The sequence below is a fragment of the Panthera uncia genome, chromosome D1 (assembly GCF_023721935.1).
Source record: "Panthera uncia isolate 11264 chromosome D1, Puncia_PCG_1.0, whole genome shotgun sequence".
NCBI classification, from domain to species: Eukaryota; Metazoa; Chordata; class Mammalia; order Carnivora; family Felidae; genus Panthera; species Panthera uncia.
Window position 1 is genome coordinate 96,834,298 of NC_064808.1, and position 27,503 is coordinate 96,861,800.

Genomic DNA, 27,503 nt, shown 5'->3' on the forward strand with positions numbered 1-27,503 from the left:
AAGTTTGAGTGAAATGTTTACATTTATATTGAAATATGCACTAAAACAGAATGAGTTCTACTAGTCAATGAAACTTCGCCAAAGCAGAGTCACAAACTTCTGTTGGGGAGGCCCAGTCAGCTAGCAGCAGTGATCCCCAAGCAGGAACACCAAGGAGAAGCAGGAGACCCACTCCAAAAAGCCTCCTTTCCAGAGACCCCAACTCACTTCTCCCACATGCACCCACACGGATTTCGGAGCGTGGACATGCTCCTCATTTTCATATATTTTTAGTTTCTTCTTCACTGCAATAAATATAAAATTGGCAATGCTCATACACCACAGCACAGACAGTATTTCAGGCTTTTAGCATACAACTGTAAACAGCGACTAGGTTAAAAAAAAGTTTAAAAAAAAAAGTTGTGTTTTGTTTTGTTTTGAAACAACAAGAGACAGAATTATTAAGAGAAGGGCATGAGCTACTCAAGATTTGTTGTGTCGGATTAAGGTTTTTCACAGAAGATTCAGGTTTAGACAGATGCCCCCAACAGTCCACAAAGACCCAAAGTGGGAGCTACACCACTGCCCACGGCAGTCCAGAAGACGTAGGCAGCAAAACAACATGCCTTAGGTCAGTGTTGGCAGTACATCCTCCACCTGCCACATTCACAATGTGACCGCAGAATCTACAACGCCATCACCGGCTGCCGGCTAGGATATCGGGAATGGGTGGGCAAAGGAATTAAAACTTGCTGGGGGGAGGATCAGAACACCTCTGCTAGCTGTCTGGAAAGTTGGCCCCTTAATCACAATGACAACTAAGACATTTCACTTGGACAGTGCATTAAGTTTACATATACATGAAAAGTGAGCAAGAAATCCAAAGGGTAAGCACTAAGTTCTGTCATCGTAGCAAACAGGGATGTCAAAGAAAAACAGATGAACACTTCCTGCCTAAAGCAGTGCAAAGAAAGCTGGCAAGAAATGAAAGTGGACTCAGTATCTGCACATTAGCAACGGGGCAGACTTTTATTTAAAAGGCTAGTGGTTCAAATACTATTGCTCAAATAGCTCTGGTAGGTATAAAATGTAGTAACACCCGAGGTTTACACACATAAGCAAAGGAGCTGAAGACCAGCTCACAAAGGGATATTTGATTCTTAGTCAAGAGGGAAACTAAAAGCGCATGCTGCAGGAATCACCTAAGGGATTTGTTTGGACGACACTCCCGCCCTCTGACAAACGGAAAAAGACCTGAAGAAATGGTCTTTTTACAGACAAACTTCTGGCTTTATTAAATCTCCTCCTTAGAACAATGCCTAACAACGCCTAGCTAAGAAAGAACCTGTCCTGAAAAACTCAAGAATCCGGGCTACTCAAAACAGAAGAGGGAACTTTAATGTGGGAAACGAGTCTAGTAAACATCACATGTACTTTCTGTCATTAGTGAAGACATGATACATTCAGAAATGTATTAAAAAAAAAAAAAAAAAAGACTAAAAATAAGACGGAAAAAATATTCCTAGAAAGAGGCTTCACAAGAAAACATCAGCCCAAGTTCTCTATCCTTCTCAATCACAAGTGGCTCCATGCTCAAATCGGCAACCCCCTCCAACTCACAAAAGCATTTGCCTTGCAAGCAGATCATCGAGCTTCAGCCTTAGTCACTGAACTTGAACGTTAAGCAGAATCTGTGCAGAGCACGTGTTAAAAGGTTACTGCAGTACCCACCTGGTCCAGTTTAAAGTATCTGTTTGTAGATCCAGTTTGTACATATTCCATAGGTATACCAAACAATAAACCATGTATCATCCCATTATTTTTTAAATGGCAGTTATTGTAGCTCAAGCAAACCAACAGGATTATAAAGAGCTCTCTTGGAAGAAATTTTCAGGTGAAAATACTCTAAGGAGAAAACCTGAAAGTTAAACAAACCTAGTTCTTTTTCACTAAAATGGTGGGATCAAGGCAGAAATGTCTGTTCTGAAAAGCAGCTCCGTTTGTTTGCCCATAAGGAAAGGCCAAATTTTTCTGGACTGATTATAATTTAAAAACTAAGCCAATAAAAAAATAAAATATACATCTTAAGATACTATAAAACTTGAAATAATGTCAAGGCTTATGGAATGGAAAATAGAGTTCTGATTTTTTTTTTTTCCAAAAAAGGAAACTGTAACATATTTTACAGGAAAAAAAAAAAAACAAAAAACAAACAGAACTCTGCACATGGATAGCACGACACAGACTCTATGCACAGAACACCTCACAAGGACGAGTTGCACATCAGTAACATCATGAGAATGACTGACTGGGGACTTACACTTCCAGCAACAGAGCTCCTAGGTCGAAAATGTGTTAAAAGCTTGTAATGTCAACAAGGGCTCCCCCCCCCAAAAAAAAGAGGGGATGAGGGGAAATAGGGAGGAAAGGCTGCATGCATGGGTCTATTATAGACATGATATTCAGCAGCATAAAAATAATACCCTCCGCAGAGTCCCCCAAATGGGGCAAAACCTATCTTCCACTGCTAAACACGGGAAAGATTAACAGAGTGGAACAAATTCACTTGTAACCATAGCATCTCCCATATGTGAGTGACAAGCACGTTCAATCTGATGCTGTAAGTTAAAAAAAATGTGGCAAATACATATGAGTAAAACAAACTAAAAACAAAAGGCTAAATTATGAACCTTAAAAACTGGAAAAAACATCTGTTTTAAAGCCAAGCAGGTGTGATCCTGATCATTAGTATATATGACATAATCCATAGAAAGAAAGGCCAAGAAAAAAATCTTCATTTTGTTCAGTACTTAGGCTTGATGTTGTCCTAGGAAAAACAGTGATAACTGAATGAAAATGTCACACATACAACTAAAAAGTCCCTTTCTGGTTTCAAACGAATTTAAACAACAATCTTCCTTGGCTAATTTTTCTCCTGTGTCAAACAAACCTTCTATGTACAGGACCAGTTTAAATCCCTCCTCCCTTCAAACACTAGATATGAACATCCAGGAACATTCTACAATGCAAAGTGCCTTAAGAAAGAGAAGGATTCTGTAGTGCCAGTGATATAACTGATCTGAGGAAGCTGGGTGCTATTAACACTGATGGGAGCCAGTCAGGCAATGGTGGTTTGTTTCTCCTCAGGTGTTTCCTCCAATAACTGCATGATCAGTTCATGCAGGGGTTTGCAGATCTTTGCGTAGCCCCCTCCCGTGAGATGCAGAAAATCAAACATGTCGTGGCAGGAGATGGCACCGTCCGAGTGCACGAAGCCCCCATCTGTATCCAGGAGCTGAACGTTGGCAAGCTTCGGCAGGGAAACCTTGAGGAGTTGGTTCACCTTGGCATTCTTTTGCCTCAAAGGGTTGGGCTTCTCACCTCGAGGTAACAAACCCTGGGGCAAAGCAGAGAAGAACAGAAGATGAGAAGAGTCACTGGTTTTTCCCTTCTTATTTATCTGTGATTTCAGTTACTCCTAGAAGAACCGTTCCATTTGGCACCTTCTGACACTCTGAGTTCTCAAACACTGGACTAGACTGGTGTTGGTGGAAGTTCTCTGACCATTGCTTCTCAGTTTTTTCACAAGTTCCTCTTCCTCCTCCTGTCCCCTAACTGTCGGTAGTCTTCAGGTCAGGGTCTTGTCCTTGGCCCACTACGAACACTCTAGCTCAAAACCGAACTTGAGCATTCCTGAGGCACTCCCAACTTGACGTGTCCGAAAGCAATTCATCATCGTCTCCCCACAATATGCTCCTACTACATCCTCTGTATCAACTGTCATTCTAACATCCCTGAGTCTCTCATTCCACATACCTTCCCTATTTATCATTAAATTACTCAGCTTTTGCATTCTCGGTATTTTCAATTTTTTTTTTCTCCATTCTGATTATACATGCTGCTATGGCTAGGAAAGTTACCACTATTCACTCAGTTAACGTAAAGTCTCCTGACTGGTCTTCCCTTCAATTCATTTTCCCTACAGTCATCAGAATAATCTAGCTCAAATACACATGTATTTATTAATGTTACATGGAACCCATACTACTGCACATGAGAAACAGAGATGGGACAAATGTGGTCTTAAAAAATCAAAGCCACTTCATGTTTGCTAGAATAAAACAGATGTTTTCTAAAATTCATTTTTAACTTATGTGAATCATCTAACTTTTAGATAAATCACATGTCTGTCCTCCCATGGTCCATGAAAGTCTATGCTTATACCGCAAGAGCAAGGTTTTATCATCTCAAACTAGGAATGTCCTTTTATAGAAATTGATCCTATTATAAAATTATTGTCAGACAACCTTTTATTGGTTTATAGCCAATGATACCACATAGCAAGTTTTTGTTATTTAGGCAAAAAACTTTCCACTCATTTCTCCTAAGAGGGATTATTTCACAAAAATAGATTTTCTGTGGGTATTCTACTAAAAGAAAAAAAAAACCCGCTTCATGCTAAAGTAAGTACTTGGTCATGTCTGCTTTAATTTTTTTCACCAAATGTTGGCGCCGTGGTTACCAATTTATTGTGACTATATAGTTCCCTTGTTAAGCGCCTCAAAAATTTCACAGATGAAGTCAAGCCTAAACCCTAGTTTACAGAAGTGTTAGAAGTATAAGGCTTTGCATCTGACAGTTAACAAAAAAAGAACTACCCTCAATGCTCACAATGAGCCAAATCTGGCTGAGATATGAGCAACCAAGAAGGATGACCAGTGAACAGCAAATACATACTTTGTTCTGTCATTCAAAGAATATCATGGCAGTCAAAGCCGTAAGAAATGATTACACCTTAAGAACAGGGACCATACCTACTGGGATTTTCAAGCCAGGATGAGAAAAGCAGCTTATGTATTTGCATAGCATTTTCCTTAATATGAGAGTATTAAAGGTATGCCATGTGATTTTTTTCCCCTGTAATAATTAATAATTGCTACAATACTGGGGCACCTAGGCGGCTCAGTTGGTTAAGTGTCTCATTCTTGATTCTGGCTCAGGTCACAATCTCCCGATTCAGGAGTTTGAGGCCCACGTGGGGCTCTGGGCTGACAGTGTGGAGCCTGCTTGCGATTCTTTCTCTTTCTTTTTCTCTCTTTCAAAATAAATAAATAAAAATTAAAAAAAAAATTTTTTTTAACTGCCAAAACATTATGTTAAAAGAAACAAAAAAGAAAAATATGCTCCCAATCTCTTCACCATGTGACAACTATAGCAGATCATGGAACAACAAGTTTGAAGTGCACGAGTCCACTTATTCACAAATTTTTTCTGATAGAGTACAGTACTGGAAATGTATTTTCTCTTAGGGTTTTCTTAGTAACATTTTCTTTCCACTAGTTTTCTTGTAAGCATACAGTATGTAATACACGTAACATACGAGTACGTGTTAAATGACTGCTTATCAGCAAGGCTTCTGATCAACAGACTGTTAGTAGCTAAGTTTTGAAGGAATCCAAAGTTACATGCGGATTTTGAACCGTATGGGGGTCAATGCTCCTAGCCCCCATGTTGTTGGAGGGTAAACCGTATTTTAAGTAACTCTAAATATAATGCACATATGGTTTAGCATTTGGAATTTTCACTTAAATACATCATAAATCCAATCTCCACACAGTTCTCCCAACTGTCACAGGATTAGTGCTATTATATTCAATGGCTTATACAATTATGGGCCCATTCAGTTATTCAGAGTATGGCCAATGTTTTAGTGTTGTAGACAACACCAGCGTACATCCAATTTAAAAGTCTGGCTGCAACAAAGACTATTTATTTATGGAGAATTCATTCAGCAACACTGATGCAACTAATACATCTTGAGCAACTATTATGTACCAGCCCCTGTACTTCAGAGGTGGACTCTTTAACCACAATGCAATCCTTTCTGGACTAGAGCAAGGATATACAAAAGAATGTAATAAAAAAATAAAATAAGACATGGCTCCCCAGCACCAGGAAGATAAAATCTACACTCTTATCTAGCCATACAAATCACTACCTGACCTGGCTGTGGCCTCCTTCTTCTCACCAACCCAGTCTTAAACTTTAATCGAAGACAGCCCAAAATTCTTCAAGCACCCTCCTTCACTCACCCAACAAACACACACCTAGGTATATATGCCTTCCATCCTTTTTCCCCTGACCTGTAATGCCTTTTCTTTCCTTTCCCCATTTGTCTGGAGACGAATGAATTCTTTAAAACTAAAGTCAGATTTCAGCTTTTGTGTCTAGAATACACCTATTCTCCCCTTAGCATACAGTGTACTAATTCTCTCTTCATATTGCTACGTCCATCTACCACTAGACCAGACTGACAGCTCCCTGACAGGAACAAGGTCTTATTTATTTTTGTAGGCTCAAGACCCAGAACAGTGCCTTGTACATAGTGATCTTCACGTTTGTTGGATAAATATCTTAACATCATCTCATTAAAAAACTGAATACCTATCAGATTCCACAAAAACATACATTTTTAGTTTTGCTATTTTTAGTGTTGCTAAGAGTATCTACAGATAAACTTTTACACTGAAATAGACAGCTGTTTATCTCTGAGACCACGAAGATTTAATGCTTTAATCTCCACAAAGTGTAGCACTCTCTGATAGGGTAAGACTATATAAAGTACCCATCTTCTTGCTAACAGAATCGCTGATGTTTTAGAGACCTCAGAGATTTTAATAAATACACCACATTTAACAGATAAAGGGATGGAACAACACACCTAAACTAATCCAAACCCAAGTCTAACAAAAACAGATTTAGGACTAGGACTAGTTTCATACGCAATTTTAAACACTATCAGAATGTTGCTACCTGAGGCAACAAAGACGATTTCCACATCTAAACAAGGATGAGCAGGTAAGAGATGACCCCCACAGCTGGTCTGGGAAATGATGAAACTGGTAAGACAATGGGACATATCAAAGAAGAGCCCCCTCAGGACTATCATAAACTGCTTCCACCTAAACAGTCTCTATTTCACGAGTGATCATATATCTAAAAACATTCCTCACCTGACTTAATGACATCAAAGACTCTACCCACCAAAGACTACATACCAATACAATGATCTTGGCCTGCGGCTGCCTTGTGTTGATAAGTTGTACAATGGCCTCGATTCCACCTGCTACTTCTTCTGCGGTATTTTCATGGTTGTTTGTTCCTACCCAGACAACGATGACCTATAATTAAGGGGGAAAAAAGGGGGGAGGAGGGCAGGGATAAATAGCCAGGAAAAGAGGAATGTTTAGATAAAAACCTAATATTTTGATAAAAATATTTATCAATATGTAGATAAAAATCTTATTTCAAAAATCAAAGGAAGGAAAGATGAACTTGTCAAATGGTAGTGGAGAACTTCAACTGAGCAGCCACCCTCAAATACTGATTTAAGGCCTCATATATCTCAGGATAAATTCCAAGCAGATCAATTCTGAAGCAGTACAACTGTACTAAGAAGAAATGAGAGAATTCTTTCATCATTGTGGAGTTGAGAGCTAACCTCTTAAAATCCAGAAACTATACAAAAAAAGATAACAAATTCAACTGTATAAAAACACTGCATGTCTTAAAAAAATACTAAAATAAAGTGAAATCTAAGAAAGTCAGGGGAAAATATCTGTAACTCCTACCATACTAGAAGTATCTTCCAGAAAAAAATAACAAAAGTACCCAAGGGAGTGTAACTGGTAGAAGTAAATACACAGTTGTACTCAAGGAAAAAGAGTTGCTGGGCTGGAAGCTGGATGCAGTTTCAAGTTTTTCCTCTTTATTAAAAAAAAAAAAAAAAAAAAAAGCTCAGGTCATGATCTCATCGTTCATGGGTTCAAGCTCCAGGTCGGGCTCTGTGCTGACACTTCAGAGCCTGGAGCCTGGAGCTTGCTTCAGATTCTGCGTCTCCCTCTCTCTCTAACCCACCCCTGCTTGTGCTCTGTCACTCTCTCTCTTTCTCAAAAATAAATATTAAAAAAAAAAAAATGTATAAAGTGGCTGTCACCTAGAGACATACATTTTACTATATGACCCAACGTAACTTTCCACCCTGTCACAAAAGACAGGAACATGGAGGAGTTTTTCTATTAGAAAGGCAAAAAGTAAAATATTTTCAACAAAGGCAACTGTTACCAGTTTTGAGTATTTTTTCTTTGTTTAGGACTGAAAAAAATTATATGCAGTGTGCCAACTCAGGACATTTATAATGTGTTCAGTTACCGGGAACATGTTTACGGTGAACATTTGTTCACATGTGCTTCAGATTTTCTTCAGAAAAACTTGGGAGGCCTCGATTACACATGTAATGTGTTTACATGGATAAACCAGATGCAAAATTCCTTCCTGAAGTGAATGGTGGCACAGCGGCCTTGGCCCCCTTCTGGGAAGTCTCCCACACACCCTGCTTTCAGGTCTACAGGAAAGCATTAAATCCCTTCCTACCGCTGAAAAAGGGCATTATTAACAATTACCAATACAACCTGAGCAAGCAATGCCCCAATTTCTTAGTAGGCATTTGGCACATTCTGAAGCAAGGACGATATTATTTATCTAAATGGGCACAAAGCAAAGACAACAGCAAAATAATGCTTTAAAAAAAAAGTAATTTGTTTCTACTAGCAGTTTCAATTTAACTCATCTTGGGAAAAGACCCAAGATTAAAAGATAGTCTAAAAATTAAGTTTCACTTCACCTTAGGTTTAATGTTCTCCAGTTCTCCATTCTTGAGTCTCCACAAAACATGTCTGGTTGTATCTCCCCCAATTCCAAAATTCAGTGCATGAAGTGGGGAAAAAAGCTCTCGCCATATCTAAAAAGAGAAAAACTGGCTTTATTTCAACTGAGTGGGAAATAAAATCCCTCAACTACAATGTGTCGCGAGGTACCTAAGAGAACAATTTCCCTCTTGTGTGTTCAAATGTTATGTGTTCAAACTTGTGTTCGCAGGGCACCGCATCACTCACTTCTCGGGCAGCCTGCCACCTTGGCCGGAGAACTGAGTCCCAGTGCCACCCGGTGCCCTTTAGGAGGTACCAGCATTATGCCCAAGGTGCCAGCTCAGTTAGCTCTCCCTTCCCTTTACTCAAGTATCTAAAGGAACAGGATGAAGTAGAAATACGGGAGGAAGAAATTTAGAGTGCTGGAGCCAGAAGGAAATTAAGCTATCTTTTCCTTTCAACTGCCCTTGGAAGAGTGAAAACCTTAAAAAAAAAAAAAAAGACGTGGAACAGCTCCCCACAAAAACACACAAAATAAGGAAATGGTCAAACAAAAATCTTAACAATTGAGAATCACAACTAGGACAAATATAAATAAATAAATAGATAGATAGATAAATAAATAAATAAATAAATAAATAAAATAGAGAAGGTTCTCGGAAGCCAAGGCAAAAACGAGAGCGGAGTTACAAACAATGCTAAATTTTGTCTCCTCACGCTTGGGGGCACAAAGAATCCCATTATGTAGGACTGACCTCCCTCATACTCTGAATTGGAGCTTTTCTAAACTGTCACGAAGAAGTCTTTCAGGTTCGGCTCAGAATGAAAGTTTGCTAGCAATGAACAGATTTACCTTCGTAGCCAAGATGCACCCTTGCCACGTCGGCCTTACCTCGTACTGCTGCATTAACTGCACCATGGAGTCCCCCACAAACAGCACATCAGGTTCCTTGTCTTTACAGTCCAGGACAAATCTGTTGTGCTGGTTCAACAAAGAGAGAAATTAGAAACTGGCATCTTCTCTGTGAGACGTCTTTGCCTAGACAGAACAGTTGTCCATCAAGTTACTGTGTTGTTAAACATTCTATTTAGCCTGTCTGTGATTAACTACTGGAACTTTCTTCCCACCCTTACCACACTGATTATTCTAATATGCTCAAGAAAACTGCAATTCTACTCAAACCAGACTAAAAAAAATACATTTAACATGTTGTTTACAAGTTTATCTTTTCCTCAAACTTAAAATTAAAAAAAAAAAATATTTAAAGAGAGACGACAGACAGATACAGCATGAACAGGGGAGGGGCAGAGAGAGAGGGAGACACAGAATCCGAAGCAGGCTCCAGTCCCTGAGCTGACAGCACAGAGCCTGACACGGGGCTTGAACTCAAGAACCATGAGCCAAAGTGGGACACTTAACTGACTGAGCCACCCTGGCGCCCCTCCTCAAACTTTTTAAGACAGTTTCAAATATACAGAAAAGCCACAGTACAATAAACACCTGTACATCCTCCACCTATATTTGACAATAACATTTTTACTTTGTTTGTTTGCTGAACCACCTGAAGGTAAGCTGCAAATGCTGTGATTCTTCACCTTTCAATATTTCAGCACGAGTAAGGAAAGTCTCCTATAAATCCACAAAAGTATTATCACCTCTAAGAAAATGAATGATAATCCCGTAACATCTAATATTCAGTCCATACTCAATCTTTCCAATTGTTCCAAGACTTGGATAAAGTATTACATCTCTTTTATTGAACTAGGACCCAATCAAGAATCATGTGTTTTATTGGGATTTTTTTTTAAGGGGGGTGGGGAGAGAATGTTAAACAGCCTCCACACTCAACACAAGAGCCTGACACAGGGCTCAGCCCCACAACCATGAGCTCCTGACCTGAGCCGAAATCGACGGTTAGATCTTAACCGACTGAGCCACCTAGAAGACCCTATTTGCATGTTTGTAATGTGCCCTTTGAAAATGTCTGTTAACCTCCAAATATGAGACAATGGCAAAGTGGGACTCAAGCCTTTCTCAGTCTGATCCAAGCCTGTAAGTAGTGGTGACTGTGGACCTAGTCCACTTCTCTCTGTTGCCAAGGCACAAGACGCTTTTACTTATTTATTTTTAATTAAAAAAAAAAAAACTTTTTTTTTAACGTTTATTTTTGAGAGACAGAGCGTGAGCAGGAGAGGGACAGAGAGAGAGGGAGACACAGAATCCAAAGCAGGTTCCAGGATCTGAGCTGTCAGCACAGAGCCCGACAGGGGACTCGAATCCATGAACTGTGAAATTGTGACCTGAGTTAAGGTCAGATGCTTAACCGACTAAGCCACCCAGGTGCCCCTGACAAGACACTTTTAAAATGGATTTTACTCACTGATGCTAAAGGACATAGTTTAAGTTTCTATATTCATCTCCAAAACAAATTTACATGATGCTTTAGGCAACAGAAAGGTCTGAATGCTGTCCCTTTTTTTTCAAGCTCTACGTTCAACGATGCTTCCCTTAGTAATTAAGGTACAGTTATGTTGAAGTATTTCTGCTAATATCAGAACAGACAACAATGCAGTGAATCAGAGATACTCATCTGCTCTGGGTGAAAATACAAAAATACTTCTGGAAATAATTTTAACAATTTATTAAAGAGTTGCTCCTTAGGGTGATAGGATTTGAGACCGATTTTCCTTTTTTTGCATCCACGTCTTTGTACACAATTTTTGGGGGGCACCCGGGGGCTCAGTCGGTTTAGCGTCCGGCTTCAGGTCATGATCTCAAGGTTCGCAAGTTTGAGCCCTACATGGTGCTCTCTGCTGTCAGCACGGAGCCCGCTTGGGGTCCTCTGTTCCCCTGTCTCTCTGCCCCTCGCCCGCTTGTGTGCACTCTCACTCTCTCAAAAATAAACATTTTAAAAAATTAAAAAAGCTTTTTAAATGACTGTTGTTTCAATATTTTTTAGTTAAAAAAAATTTTTTTTAAATGTTTGAGACAGAGACAAAGCATGTGCAGGGGAGGGGCAGAGAGAGATGGAGACCCAGAATCTGAAGCAGGCTCCAGGCTCTGAGCTGTCAGCACAGAGCCCGACGTGGAGATCGAACCCACGACTGACATCACGACCTGAGCTGAAATCGGACGCTTAACCGACTGAGCCACCCAGGCGCCCCTCAGCAAGTCGTTTTAAACTGAAGGGATAAGATGGGCAAGAATAAAACTTCAGCTGGTGAGCAGGTACACTTCCACAACACATCACCTCTCCACTGAGGTACTACAGTACTAACTACCTCTCAATACCAATAAAATAGTTCATGCTTCTAGAAGGTCATGGAATTTAAACTCCGTTGTTCTAAAGGTTCTGGTACTCTATATTTTCTTTTTAAGTACAAAAGTAGCTACAGTAAGTTTGGAAAAATAGAAAGATCAAAACACTTCAAATTCTATCATCTTAACCCATAACTATTACTGTTTTGGGGTATTTTATTCTTGCTACTAAGAAAAATTATTTTATTTATTTTTTAAAATAGGCTCCACACCCAATATGGGGCTCGAACCCACGACTCCAAGATCAAGAGTCACACGCCCCACTGACTGAGCCAGCTAGGCGCCCCTCTTCTTGCCATTTTTCCACGTGCCTCTAACACGTCTTTTTTTTTTTTTTTTAAGTTTTGTATGTATTATGTATACCTCCTTCTGGCACAATAGCTTTGGAGACAGAACAGAATATGTTCAAATTCTACTTGTCTACGTTCTAGCCCAGAAAGCAATATAACCTGACACTTGTTTTCCACATATGCTCTTCTGCCGGTAACTTTTTTTTTTTTTTTTTAATTAAAAAATAAAAAAGCCTCCATGCTCAGTATGGGCCTCAAACTCATGACCCTGAGATCAAGAGTCTCACATCTTACTGACTGAACCAGCCAGGCATCCCATACCTGTTGCAGAGTATGGAGAGGAAAGGTTTAGGAAAGAGAGACAGCTTTTGGCTGACACCCAGCAGGTGCCCCATGAACCGTGGCCACTGTAGCTGCAGTTAACACTGCACTAGAAGCATTTTCCTACGTAGCTATGTGACTTTCATGACCATAATTTTTAACAGCCACATAACATCCTACTCAACAAATCCACTGACACACCCATTTTTTAAAGTTTTCCTACTGACAGACTTGCCAGTAGTGTCCTCTTTCCTGTGATGAGGAAATCTACACATATTCAATTTTGTACATGATGGGAATTCCTAGGTGAAAGGAGATGAGCACGTTTGTGGATCCCAGATATATTTCCAGGTTGTTAACAAAAAGGGCTGTATCTGTACTGACTCTAGCACTTTATCAGAACTAATTTTACCATCTTGCACCAACAATGGATATTAGTATTTCTCCCTCCCTCTCCCTCCTTTCTCATTATTTTAATCTGTACTTTTTGGGAACAAAAAGTGAAACACTTCCTGTCATGTATTGAGATACTACTTATCTAGTGGTACTTGGAGGATATTTTTGCTGATAATATAAGAAAAAATATCAACGCTTCTTCTGCATTACTTACTACAAATATTTTCCTCAGTCTGCTCCTGAGCCTTTTTCTGGTTAACATGTTTTGATACAATTTGTATTAAATTTGTCTACAGTCAAGTCTTTCAGTATCACCCTTAAATAAATCTTATTATGAAAAATACCAAACATCCACAAAAGCTGAGAAAATAATATAACAAGCCTCCATGTATTCATCACCAGCTACAGCAATCATCACATGGCCACTATTATTTCAGTCATCCCCTAAACGACTGACCCCTACCCTCAGATTATTTTAAGCAAACTCAGTATACAGCATTCTATATTTATTCTATTTATATTTAGTATACCATTTATATTACTAGTATAAACATTTCATTATATAACCCTTTTTTTAAAGTTTATTCAAGTAATCTCTACACCCAACATGGGACTCGAACTCACGATCCCAAGATCAAGAGTCGCATACTCTACCAACTGAGCCAGCCAGGCCCCCCTAGTGTCACTATGCAACTCTTAAAAAAAGGTTTTTTTGGGGGGGGATGCCTGGATTGCTCTGCCGGAAGCCTGCTTAAGATTCTTTCTCCCTCTGCCTCTCTCCTGCTCATGCATGCACACTCACTCTCAAATAAAATGGAAAAAAAAAAAAGTTTTTTGAGAGAGCGTGTACACAAGCAGGGAGGGGAGGGCAATGAGGAGGGAGGATTTAAGCAGGATCCACTCTCAGGGCAGGGCTTGATCTGTTGAACCATGAGATCATGACCTGAGCCAAAATCAGAGAGTCAGACACTCAACCAACAAAGCCACTAAGGTGCCCCCGAGTTTTAAAAAATAACCACAATACCAATGCTACTCTCCCAAATTAACAGAGGTGTCTTTAATATCAACAAATAACCAGTGTTCAAATTCAAGTCATAAAAAAATTTTAGTTTTTTTAAAAGTCAGGATCCAACTTGTCTATTAAATCTTTTAATCTACAGGTTTCCCACTCCCCCTGCTATTACCTCCCAAATTTACTTTTATTTTTTAATTTTTTCAATGTTTATTTATTTTTGAGACGGGGGGGGGGGACAGGGAGAGAGGGAGGGGGAGGGGGAGAGGGGGAGAGGGAGAGAGGGAGAGAGAGAGAGAGAGAGAGAGAGAGAGACAGAGAGACAGAGAGACAGAGACAGACAGACACAGAATCTCAAGCAGGCTCCAGGCTCCAAGCTGTCAGCACAGAGCCTGATGCAGGGCTTGAACTCACGAACTGTGACATCATGACCTGAGCCAAAGTCAGATGCTTAACCAACTGAGCCGCCCAGGCGCCCAAATTTATTTTTTAAATATTTTAAGAAATATGATCATTTGATCTATAACATCTCCCATAGTCTGGATTTTATTGACTGTATTCCTGGGAACATGTTCATCTGTTCCAGGTATTTCCTGATATGTGGTACACTAGTTTGGCAATACCTCACAGGAAGTACTGAATATCACATCAATACTTGTTTTAATCATGATTTTTTTTTTTTTTAGAAAGAGTGTGAAAGCACGTGCAGGCAGGGGAGGTGGCAGGGGGAGGTGGGGAGAGAGTGAGAAAAAGAGGATCTTAAGCAGGTTCCACACTCAGTGCAGAGCCCAGCACGTAGCTCTATCTCACGACCCTTAGATCATGACCTGGGCCAAAATCAAGAGTCAGACACTTAACCAACTGAGCCCCTTGTTTTTTTTTTTCTTTTAATGTTTTGCTTTGAAACAATTTTAGATCTACAGAAGAGTTGCAAAGATAATACAATATCCACTCAGCTTCTTCCAATGTTAACATCTTACCTAAGTATGGTACACTGGTCAGAACTAAGAGATTAACATTGGTAAATGGTATCAGCCAGAATAGTTTTACTCAGGGGCACCAGGCTGGCTCAGTCAGTAGAGTACCTGACTCTCCATCTCGGGGTTATGAGTTCGAGCCCTGCACTGGGTATAGAGATTACCTAAAAAAAAAAAAGTTTACTCAGATCTCACCAATTTTTCCACTAATATCCTTTTTCTGTTCCCAGGACCAATTCAGGATATCACATGGCATTTACTATATATGTCTTCTTGGTGTCTTCCAAGATGGGACACCTTCTGGGTCTTTCCATGTATTTCATGTCCTTGACCTGTTTAGTATCAGGTGTTTTATAGAATGTCCCTCAATCAAGGTCTGATATTTTCTCATGAATAGAAGGCGATGGATTATTCTGGAAGACTACCACAGAGGTGATGTGCCCTTGTATCGTATCAGAAGGGAGTACACAATATCAACACGACTTATTAACTGGTGATGTTAACATTAATCATTTGGTTAAGGTGGTGGTTGCCAGATTTCTCCACTATACATTTATTATTTTTCCTTTCCATACTGTATTTGTGAGAAACAAGACATTAATCCGGCTCACAATGAGGAAATTGAGCTCTACCTTCTGGAGGGAGGGGATATCAAAAAATATGTAGTCAAATGTTAAAAACACCAAAGTAATTTCCAGGGAGATACTTCTGAAGCTAGGCAAATACACTGTTTCCCCTGGAAGTGGTACCTACTAGTATTCATTGATGGACCTTCCCTATAGTAATTACTACTGTGGTGTTGTAATGAGATATATCTTTTCCCTCTCTCCTTCCCTCTTTATTTATAAAATATTTTATTTAAAAAATTTAAGTTTATTTATTTGAGAGAGACACAGAGCACAAGCACAGGAGGGGCAGAGAGAGAGGGAGAGAGAGAATCCCAAGCAGGCTCTGCACTGCCAGCACAAAGCCCGACATAGGGCCTGAACTCAGAAACCATGAGATCATGACCTCGGCCGAAACCAAGAGCTGGACACTTAACCGACTGAGCCACCAAGGCGCCCCTAAAAGATTTTATTTTTAAGTAACCTCTATACTCAACTTGGGGCTCAAACTCTTCAAGAGTCACATGCTCTATTGGATGAGCCAGCCAGGAGCCCCCACGTTTATGAACTCAAGTTATTTTCTAAGGAAGATGTGTCCCTCATTTCCTATTTATCTAATCACTTATTTATGGCAAAATGGACTCATACGTATTTTATCCTTGAGTTACAAACCAATAATACTGTGTTGCTCAAGTTGTCCAACTTTGCACCTGAACGCTCTTTCAGGTGGCCTCAAGTGGTCAAAGTGACTATATCATTAAAACAGACCAGTATAGGGGTGCCTGGATGGCTCAGTCGGCTAAGCGTCCGACTTTGGCTCAGGTCATGATCTAGAGGTTCGTGGGTTTGAGCCCCATGTCGGACTCTGTGCTCAGAGCCCGAAGCCTGCTTTGGATTGTGTGTCTTCCTCTCTCTCTGCCTCTACCCCACTCACACTCTGTCTCTCTCTCAAAAATAAATAAACATTAAAAAAATTTAAAAAGCAAACAAAACAGACCAGTATCACAGGTCTTCCATGAGACATGCTGAGGACATGTCACTGCAGTGATATTCTTGCCACACATCTTTTTCCCCCCTCCTTTTCTGAATACTTGCTTTCTTGCACTACAAGACACTCCTGGTTCATCTTTCATTTTCTTTGCTCTGGCTGTAGAAGCAATCATTTCTCCAAGGAGCTCTGGCTCCTTTCATTGGAGAATTAGAAACCAAGATCTGGGTGTGTGTCTGTGTGTGTATATTACATACATATATATTTTTTTAAGTTTATTTATTTTGAGAGAGAGAGAGAGTGAGAGAAAAGGAAGGAGGGAGGGAAGGAGGGAGGGAGGGAGGGAGGGAGGGAGGGAGAGAGGGAGAGAGGGAGAGAGGGAGAGGGAAAGAATCCCAAGCAGGCTCTGAGCTGTCAGCACACAGCCCGACACAGGGCTTGATCCTACAAACCATGAGATCATGACCTGAACCAAAACCCAGAGTCAGACACTTAAACCGAATGAGCCACCCAGGCACCCCTGGGGATGTATTTTAATATTTAGTAAAGTCATCCTTCCATACTATGGAAGCTTTTTTTAAAGTTTATTAGTTTGAGACAGTGTCCCTAGTTACTACCTTTAATAAAGTTATAAATAACCTAAAAATACCTGAATGGTATTTTCATATATAGCAATGAAATACTACCTAAAGAGAGGAAAAAAACTACAGCTCCACTTTTAACATGCATGATATACTGTAGAAAAATACATTAAAAAACATAAAAAGCTTAAAAATATGCAAAAATTCTATACACATATAATTAGAAGTTTTATATACACACCATGTAAACGCACGAAAAATCCCCACCAAATTTAGGATACTGGTTTGGGGATGGGAGGTGGGAAAAAGATAAAAAAAAAAATGATCACTGAGGGGTATACAAAGAACATCAACTCTATTAGCAATATTTTATTTTTTTAGGGTGACTGATAAACACACAGCCGGTCATAATACTGTTTTTAAAGACACAAACGAACTAGAAAAATTAAGAAAGAATAACCAAGCAATTGATCTATGTAAGAACAGTTGAAAAAATACTAACTACCAATCAAAATAAACTGGTTGACAGACTAATTTTTATGTCTAGGAAGACAAAAACATAAGAATATTATATAATTATCAAGAGTGTAAAAAGAATCATTAAATACTAAAATGTAAAACTTTGGGTACTTAAAATCATAATAGAACTTGTTATTTCAAAGAGGAAATATGGCTGCAAACCAATAAGTGAAGATTAAATATAGTTAAGGCTAAGTGGTGACAGTCTATTAGAAGTTAAGAATATGAAGACACGGTGCTAAAAAACAATGAAGGAGCACTTGGGTGGCTCAGCTGGTTGAGTGTCTGACTTGGGCTCAGGTCGTGACCTCAGGTTCGTGGGCTTGAGCCCCATGTGGGGCTTTGCACTGGTAGTGTGAAGCCTGCTTTGGATTCTGTCTCCTTCTCTCTGCCCCTCCCCTGCCCGCATGCTTGCACACACACACTCTCAAAAATAAATAAACATTAAAAAACAACGGAAAACATCAAGAAGACTCAGGAGTCAGCCTGACAGGATTCCCACTTGCTTTACCTGGGACAATGTGAGCTTCAAAACTGCACTGAAAAGAAGACCCAAGAGTCCATTCCATAATACATTCGGTTTAGGCCAACAATCTTAACCAACCAAGTGATCAAAGTCAGCATCACCAATGAAACAAACGAACGTCATGTACCTCCCATGTGATGCACCAAGGACACCACTTCACTGATATCCCTGCCAAAGATGCAAAACCTGAATCTTGATTATGAGGAAAGTGACAAATCCAAATTGAGGGATTCTCCACAAAATAAATGGCTTATGTTCCAAACTGTCAATGTCATGAAAAACGCAGGCTGAGAAATACTTCAGATTAAAGGAGAATAGAGAGATAGGACAACTGAATACAATGCGTGATCCCAGACTGGGAAGAAAACTGACAGAAAAACATCGAGACAAATGGAGAAATGTGAATATGGTGTAATACCAATGTCACATTTCCTGACTTTAATAACTATATGTAGTTACATAAGAAAATGTCCTTATTCTTAGAAAATACACTGAAATATTTAGGGGAGAACGGGCACGAAGACTGCAACATCTTCCCACATGGTTCAGAAAACACCGTATGTTGGCGTATACACATACAAATACAAATACAGACAGAACAGTTAGGCAGATGTGGCAAAATGATAACTGGCAGGTCTGGATGAAGGATATAAGAAATTCTTTCTAAAATTTTTGTGGTATTTGTATAATTTTGAAATTAGTTCAAAATAAAAAAAAGCTTAAAAAAAAAGAATGCTGTGGAGACACCACTATCTTTCAAAATCAACAGAAAGCAGTTACTATGCTTTCAAAATACTCCTCTGTACCAACATCAGATTGGTGATTACATAGGACATTAGCGTAAAATCAGATATTCGTTTAAAATAATAATCCTTGGGGCACCCAGCGCTTTCAAAATACTCCTCCGTTCCAACATCAGACTGGTGATTACGTATGACATTAGCATAACATCAGATTTTCGTTTAAAATAATAATTCTTGGGGCACCTGGGTAGCTCAGTAGGTTAAGCATCCAACTTCAGCTTAGGTCACGATCTCACGGTTCCTGGATTCAAGCCCCACGCTGGGCTCTGTGCTGACAGATCAGAGCCTGGAACCTGCTTCATACTCTGTATCCCTCTCTCTCTGTGCCTCCCCCGTTCGCACACTGTCTCTCTCAAAAATAAATAAACATTAAAAAAATTTTTTTAAATAATAATTCTTGAACACCTGGATGGCTCAGTCAGTTAAGCATCTGACTTAGACTCAGGTCATGATTTCACAGTTCGTGGGTTTGAGCTCACCGTCAGTGCAAAGCTCGCTTTGGATCCTCTGCCCTCTTTCTCTGCCCCTTCTCAACTTGTGCTCACGCATGCGCGCACACACGCTCCCTCCCTCCTTCAGGTCATGATCTCCCGGGTAGTGAGTTCAAGCAAGCCCCACATCGGGCTCTGTGCTGGCAGCTTGGAGCCTGGAGCCTGCTTTGGATTCTGTGTCTCCCTCTTTCTCTGTTCTTTTCCCACTCATGCTCTGACTCTCTCTCAAAAATAAACATTTTTTGAAAAAATTAAAAATAAATAAACATTAAAAAATTTTTTTACTTAATAATTCTCGGGGCGCCTGGGTGACTCAGTCAGTTAAGTGTCTGACTTCGGCTCCAGTCATGATCTCATGGTTCATGAGTTCTAACCCAACATCTGGCTCTGTGCTGACAGCTCAGAGCCTGGAGCCTGCTTCACATTCTGTGTCGCCCTCTTCTATGCCCCTCCTCCCACTTGAACTCTGTCTCTCTCTCAAAATTAAATAAATCTTTAAAAATTTTTAAATAATTCTTACTGACCACAAAAAATGCCCTTTTGCTGCTTTGGTCAAAAGACTTGGGAAAACTGAAAAGATTCATCTTGGGTGAATACATACGCACTTCCTTTTACCTGAGACATCCATCTGTCATCTCCTTGGATATCTTCTGCTGCATGTGGAATAGCTGCTGGGTTTGAGTCTCCTTGGCTCATTCTACACCTGAGGGGGAAAATGTCTGTGTCATGTTTCGTTCATTAACAGGAGTGTTTATTTGTTACCACTTAAATATTACATGTCAGGTTTGAAATAATAATTTAAGTCTCACTGTGGTTTTGCCAAAAACAACTGGAGATTATTTTCAGCAGAGAGGAATTCAAGGACACGACTGCTTAAGTCCCATAAATATCTAGCATCATTAAACTTCTAGACAGGTTTGAATATCATTGAGAAACAGTGCATTAAGTGCATTACATAGAAAAAAATCTGCTGCAAGTATACACTTTACATCTACATTAATTTTTCGTGATTACATGTTAATGTAAGTACCAAATGACACAAGGAATTAGACACTTAAGAGTTCAATGAAACCTGCATTAGAACCTTTTAGGCTGCTCAAGTTAGACACCTGAGAATGACTACAGCCATGATTAGAATCCACTACTAAACATCACAGGTAACTACTACAGATTGTGACAAAACTAGTCATAGGCTTTGGTGGTGGTTTTTGACAATGTTTACAAGGTTTTTTATGTTTGTCAGGTCTCCACTAAGAAAATGTTATTAATGACTAACCCAAATACGGCATCTGATAGTGGAAAAGAAGCAATGAGTGAAATTTAGGAAAACTAGAAGTGCTAATCTTTCTAGAAAGACAAAAACACCTGACTGTTTTCAATCAACTCTAAAGTATACATACTAGAGACATCAGGCTCCAGAAATCACTTGGTGCATGCAAAGGATGTGAAAGAAAAAACTGGGGTTTTGTAGCTTACAGAAAAGGGGGCCATTCTTTTTCTTTCCCTTGCCATCATCAAATACAGCTAAGCCTTCTCTGAAAGAAGATGGAGATATATTCATTCAGTAAGTACTTACTGAGTAAACACACATACTGGATTGCCAAAGCAGCAATTTTTGAGAATTAGAAAGTAACAAACCTCTAAACATAAAAACATACCTTCATTCATGAAAAATACATTACAGAAGCAAACCAATTTTTTAGCACTATGCAAATAAATTAGCTCCACTCTAAATAACACTAGGTCTAAAAAAATTAGGCTCAGGGTTAAGCCCATATCTAATTGAAAATGTAAAATACCATCCACACCCTGTGTACAGATCTTCCTCAACTTACAATGGGATTATAATTGGATAAACCCATTGTAAATTGAAAATATCCTAAGTCACAAATGCATTTGATACACCTAACCTACCAAGTACCACAACCTAGCATACCTGAGAGGTGCTCAAAACACTTACACTGGCCTACAGTTGGGCAATATCATGTAACACAAAACCTATTTTACAACAGAGTGCTGAATATCTCATGTAACTTATTGCATACTATACTGAATGTGATGAACAGAATGGCTGCATAGGTACAGAATGGTTGTTAGCGTATGGGATGTTGACCCTCGGGGTCATGGGGCTGACTGGGAGCTTTGGATCACTGCCACTGCCCGGTCACTGCCCAGCAGCATGAGAGGATCTTACTTACTGCATATCGCTAGCACGGGGAAAGATCAAACTTCAAAACTGGAAGTACAGTTCTACTGAATGCATACCGCATTCACACCATTGTAAAGTCACAAATCCTAAATAGAGTCATTATTGTATCAAGGACCATCTGTATGTACTTCTTTACTAAAATTTGCAACTATCAGAAAACAGCTATCTATGAAAAATTATATATGCCATGTTTTATATATACCACCTCCAACCTTTGCAAAATGAGATTTGTGAGTAGGTAATTTAGGTAATTTGTGCAGGGAGCAAATGAAATTAGGTTTGCTTGACCCCAATAACGTCACACCTGGCCCACCAATCACAAACCAGTTCATGCTGACTCCCTAAAGAGGGCCTTATATCTATCTAACCATTTCACCCAAAAACCAGAAACTACTTGGAGCTAAAAACATCAATGTAAAATACAAGAATTAGATAGAACTGCCAGATGAATTTGTAAAGCTCCAGTCAGATTATGGTATCTGTTTGAGGTTTCATTGTCCAAGATAAAGGATGGAAAAATTAAAAGATGCACAAAAGAAAAAGAAAAAATGACTAAGGGGGTTAAAACAAACAGTCATATAGAAACATTTAATTGGGGGGGGGTTGCTTTTGTTTTTAAGCTAATAAAACATTCTATACCTTCTATACAAAAGTGTTTTTGGGTCTAAATTCAAGTCTAGATTGAACTTTGGCTACACAGGTTAAAATCTGACATGGTGCTTAACAGTAGTTTTAATTTTAAAAATACCTTTCCTGGGGTGACTGCTTAAGCGTCCGACTTCGGCTCAGGTCATGATCTCACAGTTCGTGAATTTGAGCCCCGCATCGGGCTCTGTGCTGACAGCACGGAGCCTGGAGCCCACTTTGAGTTCTAGGTCTCTCCCTCTCTCTCTGCCCCTCCCTGGCCCTGCTCACACTCTCTCTCTCTCAAAAACAAATAAACATTAAAAAAAAAATTTTTTTAAAAACAACAAACTTTTCTCTCCTGCTGATCAAACAGCTCTACTGGCCTTAAGACAGATAAGGTGCAATCAAGTTTTTGCATCTTATGGATTTCAAAATTACATATATAAAGTACCGCAACAAACAGCTTCATTTTCCACTAATCCAAAAAAACTATTTCCTAAGTTTTTAAATAGATTTTTAAAAACCCAACTATTTCATTAGTTTGTGCTCATTTACTTTCCCACCTGGAGAGACACTTAATACGTTAGGTATTTTGTGAGACAAAAGTTAACGGACACAGAATTAACTGAGAGACCACTACTAAAACGGAGAAGAATAATCTGTCCTACTTTCACTATATGATTATATAATTGAAACTATTGTTCCTGGGATTGCTTAAAGAACAAGGGTGACAAGCTGCAAATACAGGGTGACCACTTAAAAGACAAAATGCAGGCACTTCAACTTCATTTCAGTTCTTGGGATACCATGTTCAGATCTTGAAGAGCTTCACGAATTTTGACAAACTGGCGGGTGTCTAGAGGAAAGGAGCCAAGACGGTGAGAAATTTAAAAGCGTGTCATATTAGAAATAGTTGAAAGGAATAGCTATGTTTATAACGTGTAGAAAAACTCAATCGGGAAGAGGAAGACACAGGACACACATAACTGTCAAAGTATGTGAAGATTCCGAGGAGGTATTAAGCTTAATTTGTATGTCCCCAAATAGGAACACAGGGCCAGTGGATAGACTGTACAGTTAGACAAATTTCTAAAAAATATGATACAAAATGACATGGCCTGCCTCTAAGTAGACTCCTCCAATAAAGATTCAAAGAGAGGCAAGCTGAGCACCTAACAAAAAAAGCATAAAGTGAATTAAAGCATATGAGTAAAGATTGGTCCAGATTCATGGGGCCCAAACATTTTTAATATTTTAGAATCTTTTTGAAATGTGCCCTGACATATGTATATTTATTTATAAATTAAATGTGAGTGGTTAATCTGTATATGAAATATTAATAAAGTCTATTTTCCCCCTTTCTACATAAAAAAATAAATGTAAAAAGAAGTTCTAAATTGTTTCCTGTATTCCAATGGATCATCTTCTGCAATCCCCAGGAGTGCACGTACTCTACATTCAAGACCAATGGTCTATTTAAGATATAAAACCTTTCGGTGACTCAGTCGATTGAGCAACCGACTTTGGCTCAGGGCATGATCTCACGGTTTTTGAGTTCAAGCCCCGCGTCGGGCTCTGTACTGACAGCTCAGGGCCTGATGCCTGCTTCAGATTCTGTGTCTCCCTCTCTCTCTCATGCTCTTTCTCTGTCTCAGAAATAAACAAACATTAAAAAAAAATTTTTTTTTAAATTTTTTTTTCAACGTTTTTTATTTATTTTTGGGACAGAGAGAGACAGAGCATGAACAGGGGAGGGGCAGAGAGAGAGGGAGACACAGAATGGGAAACAGGCTCCAGGCTCCGAGCCATCAGCCCAGAGCCTGACGCGGGGCTCGAACTCACGGACCGCGAGATCGTGACCTGGCTGAAGTCGGACGCTTAACTGACTGCGCCACCCAGGCGCCCCTAAAAAAATTTTTTAAATGATACAAAATCTTTCTAGATTTGATTTAATTTACTAACATGGATTTTCAGAGTTCCTCCAACTGGTAAACAACTGATGATGAAGAACTTACTATTTGCAACTCACTGTGCTAGGAACTTTGTTATTTAAATAAAACTGAAGCTCAGTGAGATTTCAGGAACCTGCTCCACGACAGGGAGAGCTGGGATTGGAACTCAGGGTGACGTACCTCCAAAGCCTATTTATTATTCTTGAGCAAAGGACTTTTGGCTCTATATAGAAAAGATATGATAAATTCTCATTTACTAATTCAACTCACTTATATACCCTATTACTACTACCCAAATTTAGTGGCATCCTGATACTGTAAGCAAAATACTTTCATCTTGGTCCTAAATTTCTTCTTGGGCAAAACGAAGAAACAGAGACAGAAACTGAAGGGGGTAAAATGTCACTTATCTGAGGCTACCAGGCAGGCAGACCTGAGAGAAGACTGCAAAATATTCCCAATTAGCAGTCTTTTTTCCCCCCCTTTAACTATGAATACAAGGTCATCCTTCCTACTCTACAAGGGCAAAGTATCTGAGCAAAAAAATTGTTTCTTTGTGCTTTCAGACACTCGGATTTTGAATTGTTTTTGCAAAATCAAATTCTCACAGTGCAGAGTAGTTTTCCGTTTTATTGATCCCTATGGCTTAATAACCTCTTTAAAGAGCAGGTGAAGAAAAACTGAGCCAAAACCCCATGCAATCTCCTTTTTAAGAACCAGGTTGTAAATGTATAATCTAGGGGACTATGCATTTAGAAGATTTAAATAATTTGGGAGTCTGATAAAATAAACTGTTGTTTTCTTTATAAGAGAAATGAAGAATGAATCAGGAACTATTCAGAACAGCCTATGGTAGGACACAAAAATTGAATGATTTTCGGTTTCCTGCCTCAGGTAGAACAATACTGTAGCACAGCAGTATTCAGAATAGTGAAGCTGTACTCAGTAACCCAACAAAAAAAGTACCAACAGGGAGGGGCATCTGACTCCCATCTCACCTTCCTGATTAATAATAATCCCACTGGGGGGAATTAGAAGTCACTAACTTCTGGGGCGCCTGGGTGGCGCAGTCGGTTAAGCGTCCGACTTCAGCCAGGTCACGATCTCGCGGTCCGTGAGTTCGAGCCCCGCGTCAGGCTCTGGGCTGATGGCTCGGAGCCTGGAGCCTGTTTCCGATTCTGTGTCTCCCTCTCTCTCTCTGCCCCTCCCCCATTCATGCTCTGTCTCTCTCTGTCCCAAAAATAAAAATAAAAAACGTTGAAAAAAAAATTAAAAAAAAAAAAAAAGTCGTCACTAACTTCTAATCAGAAACAGCAGGTTCAGTTAGAAAAACAAAGCAGAATGGAGATAAAGATCCCAAGAATGAAAGTTTTGTTAATTCAGACTCTATTCTGAATCTCTGATAGTCCATTAAAATGAGCTCTTTGGAAAAATGAAGAGTAAGCACAGCATTTCCGTTTTCTCTTCTTTCTACCTTAACTTGGACTATGACAGTGAACAGAATTTCCAGGTACAATACTTCTACCAGTACGTGGTGTAGCACGTTTAATCAGAAAGCAGTTCCAACAACAAAGAAATATAAATTCTCTAGCTGAGCTGGATCTTTAGTTTAACCAAGAAAGAGAGGGAGGAGAAAAGTTGCACTAAGAATTAAAAGATTTAGAATGTTTCCACTCTGACCTCAGACTCTTCATTTTGTTTCAGAGGGAATTAGCAGGGTTATTCTGAAAGGGAAGGAAAGCCTCATCCGGAATACCCTGCCTCAGTGGGCAGGTGGGTGGGTCCCAGGGTTCCAGCACATCCATAATTTATTATCAAATGCCCGCCCAAGCCAACAAATTAAAGCACAATGATTTCCTCCTCCTCCCCTGCTCCCCCACAAGGAGGCAACCTTTCCATCAGAACAATGTGCCCAGGACAAGCTAAAGACAAGCGTTTGGGAGGCCAAGGCATATGCAAATGCTCAGGAGAGACAATCCTCTGCATTTTCTTCCTCTCCCTCCACACCTTCATCTCCCCCAATTTAAAGCTGTGCGAAATGAAATCCTAGAGCGGGTGCAGATGGTCCTCCCTTTCTCTGCGGACACGCTCTTAAAAAGAGGCCAAAGCTTCAAGTGTTGCTTTTCTTAAGGTTTGTACATAAATCAAGAAAGGCAACGCTGGCCTGAGAGCTACCGAAAACAGAACAGTGAGTCACCGTGCAACGGGTACATCACAAACCTGGCCAGAGGTCCTGGTCGGGTAAATGGACACGGATGGACCAAGTAAAAAGCACCTGAGAAAATCTGTCCACTGGCATTTTAAGCAGCTGGTTGACCTTGGGCTGGGCCTCATCTCTAAAATGAGGTGGGCTACATAGCCTTTGGAGTCCTGACAGTCTGCGGGTTTCTGAATACATTGGAGAAAACCGAGAAGTTTGAAAAGAGTTGAAATTTTTCAACAAAAGGGAGAGGAAAAAGTGCTCGGTCAACATGCAACCGAGTAACGGGTCTGGGCCCGCGTTAAAGGCCTCTCCGACAGGAGGAAAGGGATGGGAGGGTCTGAGGTTCGAACGCGGGGATGGAGGGAAGAGGCCAACAGCTGAGGCCAGAGGCAGCAGAGTTGCTACAAATGGGGCTTGCGGCGGTTCCCCTCCGGCCCCAGAGAACTGGGGTGCCGGGAGGCCTGCGCCAGGGGGTGGGCCGGGGAGGGGCGGCCGCCCCGCCACCTTGTCCCCCCGCCCCATCCCGGGAAAGGCGGGTGGAGACGGCGGCCAGCGGCCTAGCCGAGTCGGCACATTTGGGGGTGGGGTGAGGGCGGGAGGCCCTCAGGGGGGCGGCGAGCTGTCCGAGGGTAGCGCGGGCAAGGAGGGTAGCCACGCCGAGCCGGAGAGAAGGCGCGCGCGCGAGGCCCCCCGAGGGGCGGCGGGAGGTGGCGGGGGAGGTAGTGGCGCGGAGGGGAGGGGCCCAGAGTGGGGGAGGGGAGGTCGCGAGCCTCTCACAATAACACATCGCCGGCCCTTCCGACCCCCGCCTCTAGGCCACCGGTTCCCCGCGACCCTGGCTGCACTCACTCAGGCAGAGGGTCCGTGCGGGCCCCAAGCGGCTGCGGCGTCGGCGGGTGGCGCGTCTGTCGCTCGCTCAGTCCCGGCGGCCCCGCTCCGGCGCGTCCCTCCTCGGGCCCCAGCACCAGCAGCAGCGCCCCCACTTCCGGTTCCCCTG

At 40.6% G+C, this 27,503-nt stretch overlaps 1 protein-coding gene across 1 annotated transcript; it reads right to left on the reverse strand.

Annotated features, from left to right (window-relative positions):
- PAFAH1B2 (platelet activating factor acetylhydrolase 1b catalytic subunit 2) lies at nucleotides 1-27,503 on the reverse strand. Its single transcript, XM_049621178.1, has 6 exons — nucleotides 27,356-27,503; nucleotides 20,131-20,218; nucleotides 9,580-9,669; nucleotides 8,663-8,779; nucleotides 7,038-7,160; nucleotides 1-3,376 (listed from the first exon to the last, which is right to left on the reverse strand). The coding sequence occupies exons 2-6, from the start codon at nucleotides 20,209-20,211 to the stop codon at nucleotides 3,098-3,100; spliced, it is 690 nt and encodes a 229-aa protein (XP_049477135.1). The 5' UTR covers nucleotides 20,212-20,218; nucleotides 27,356-27,503; the 3' UTR covers nucleotides 1-3,097.

Bases quoted from the DNA above. Each gene is read 5' to 3' on its own strand.
- PAFAH1B2 (XM_049621178.1), bottom strand. From the start codon at position 20,211: ATGAGCCAAGGAGACTCAAACCCAGCAGCTATTCCACATGCAGCAGAA. The intron at 9,670-20,130 runs GTAAAAGGAAGT...TTGTTGAACCAG, and splicing joins ATGACAGATGGATGTCTCAG to CACAACAGATTTGTCCTGGA. The intron at 7,161-8,662 runs GTGAAGTGAAAC...CCTTAATTATAG, and splicing joins TGGAGAACATTAAACCTAAG to GTCATCGTTGTCTGGGTAGG.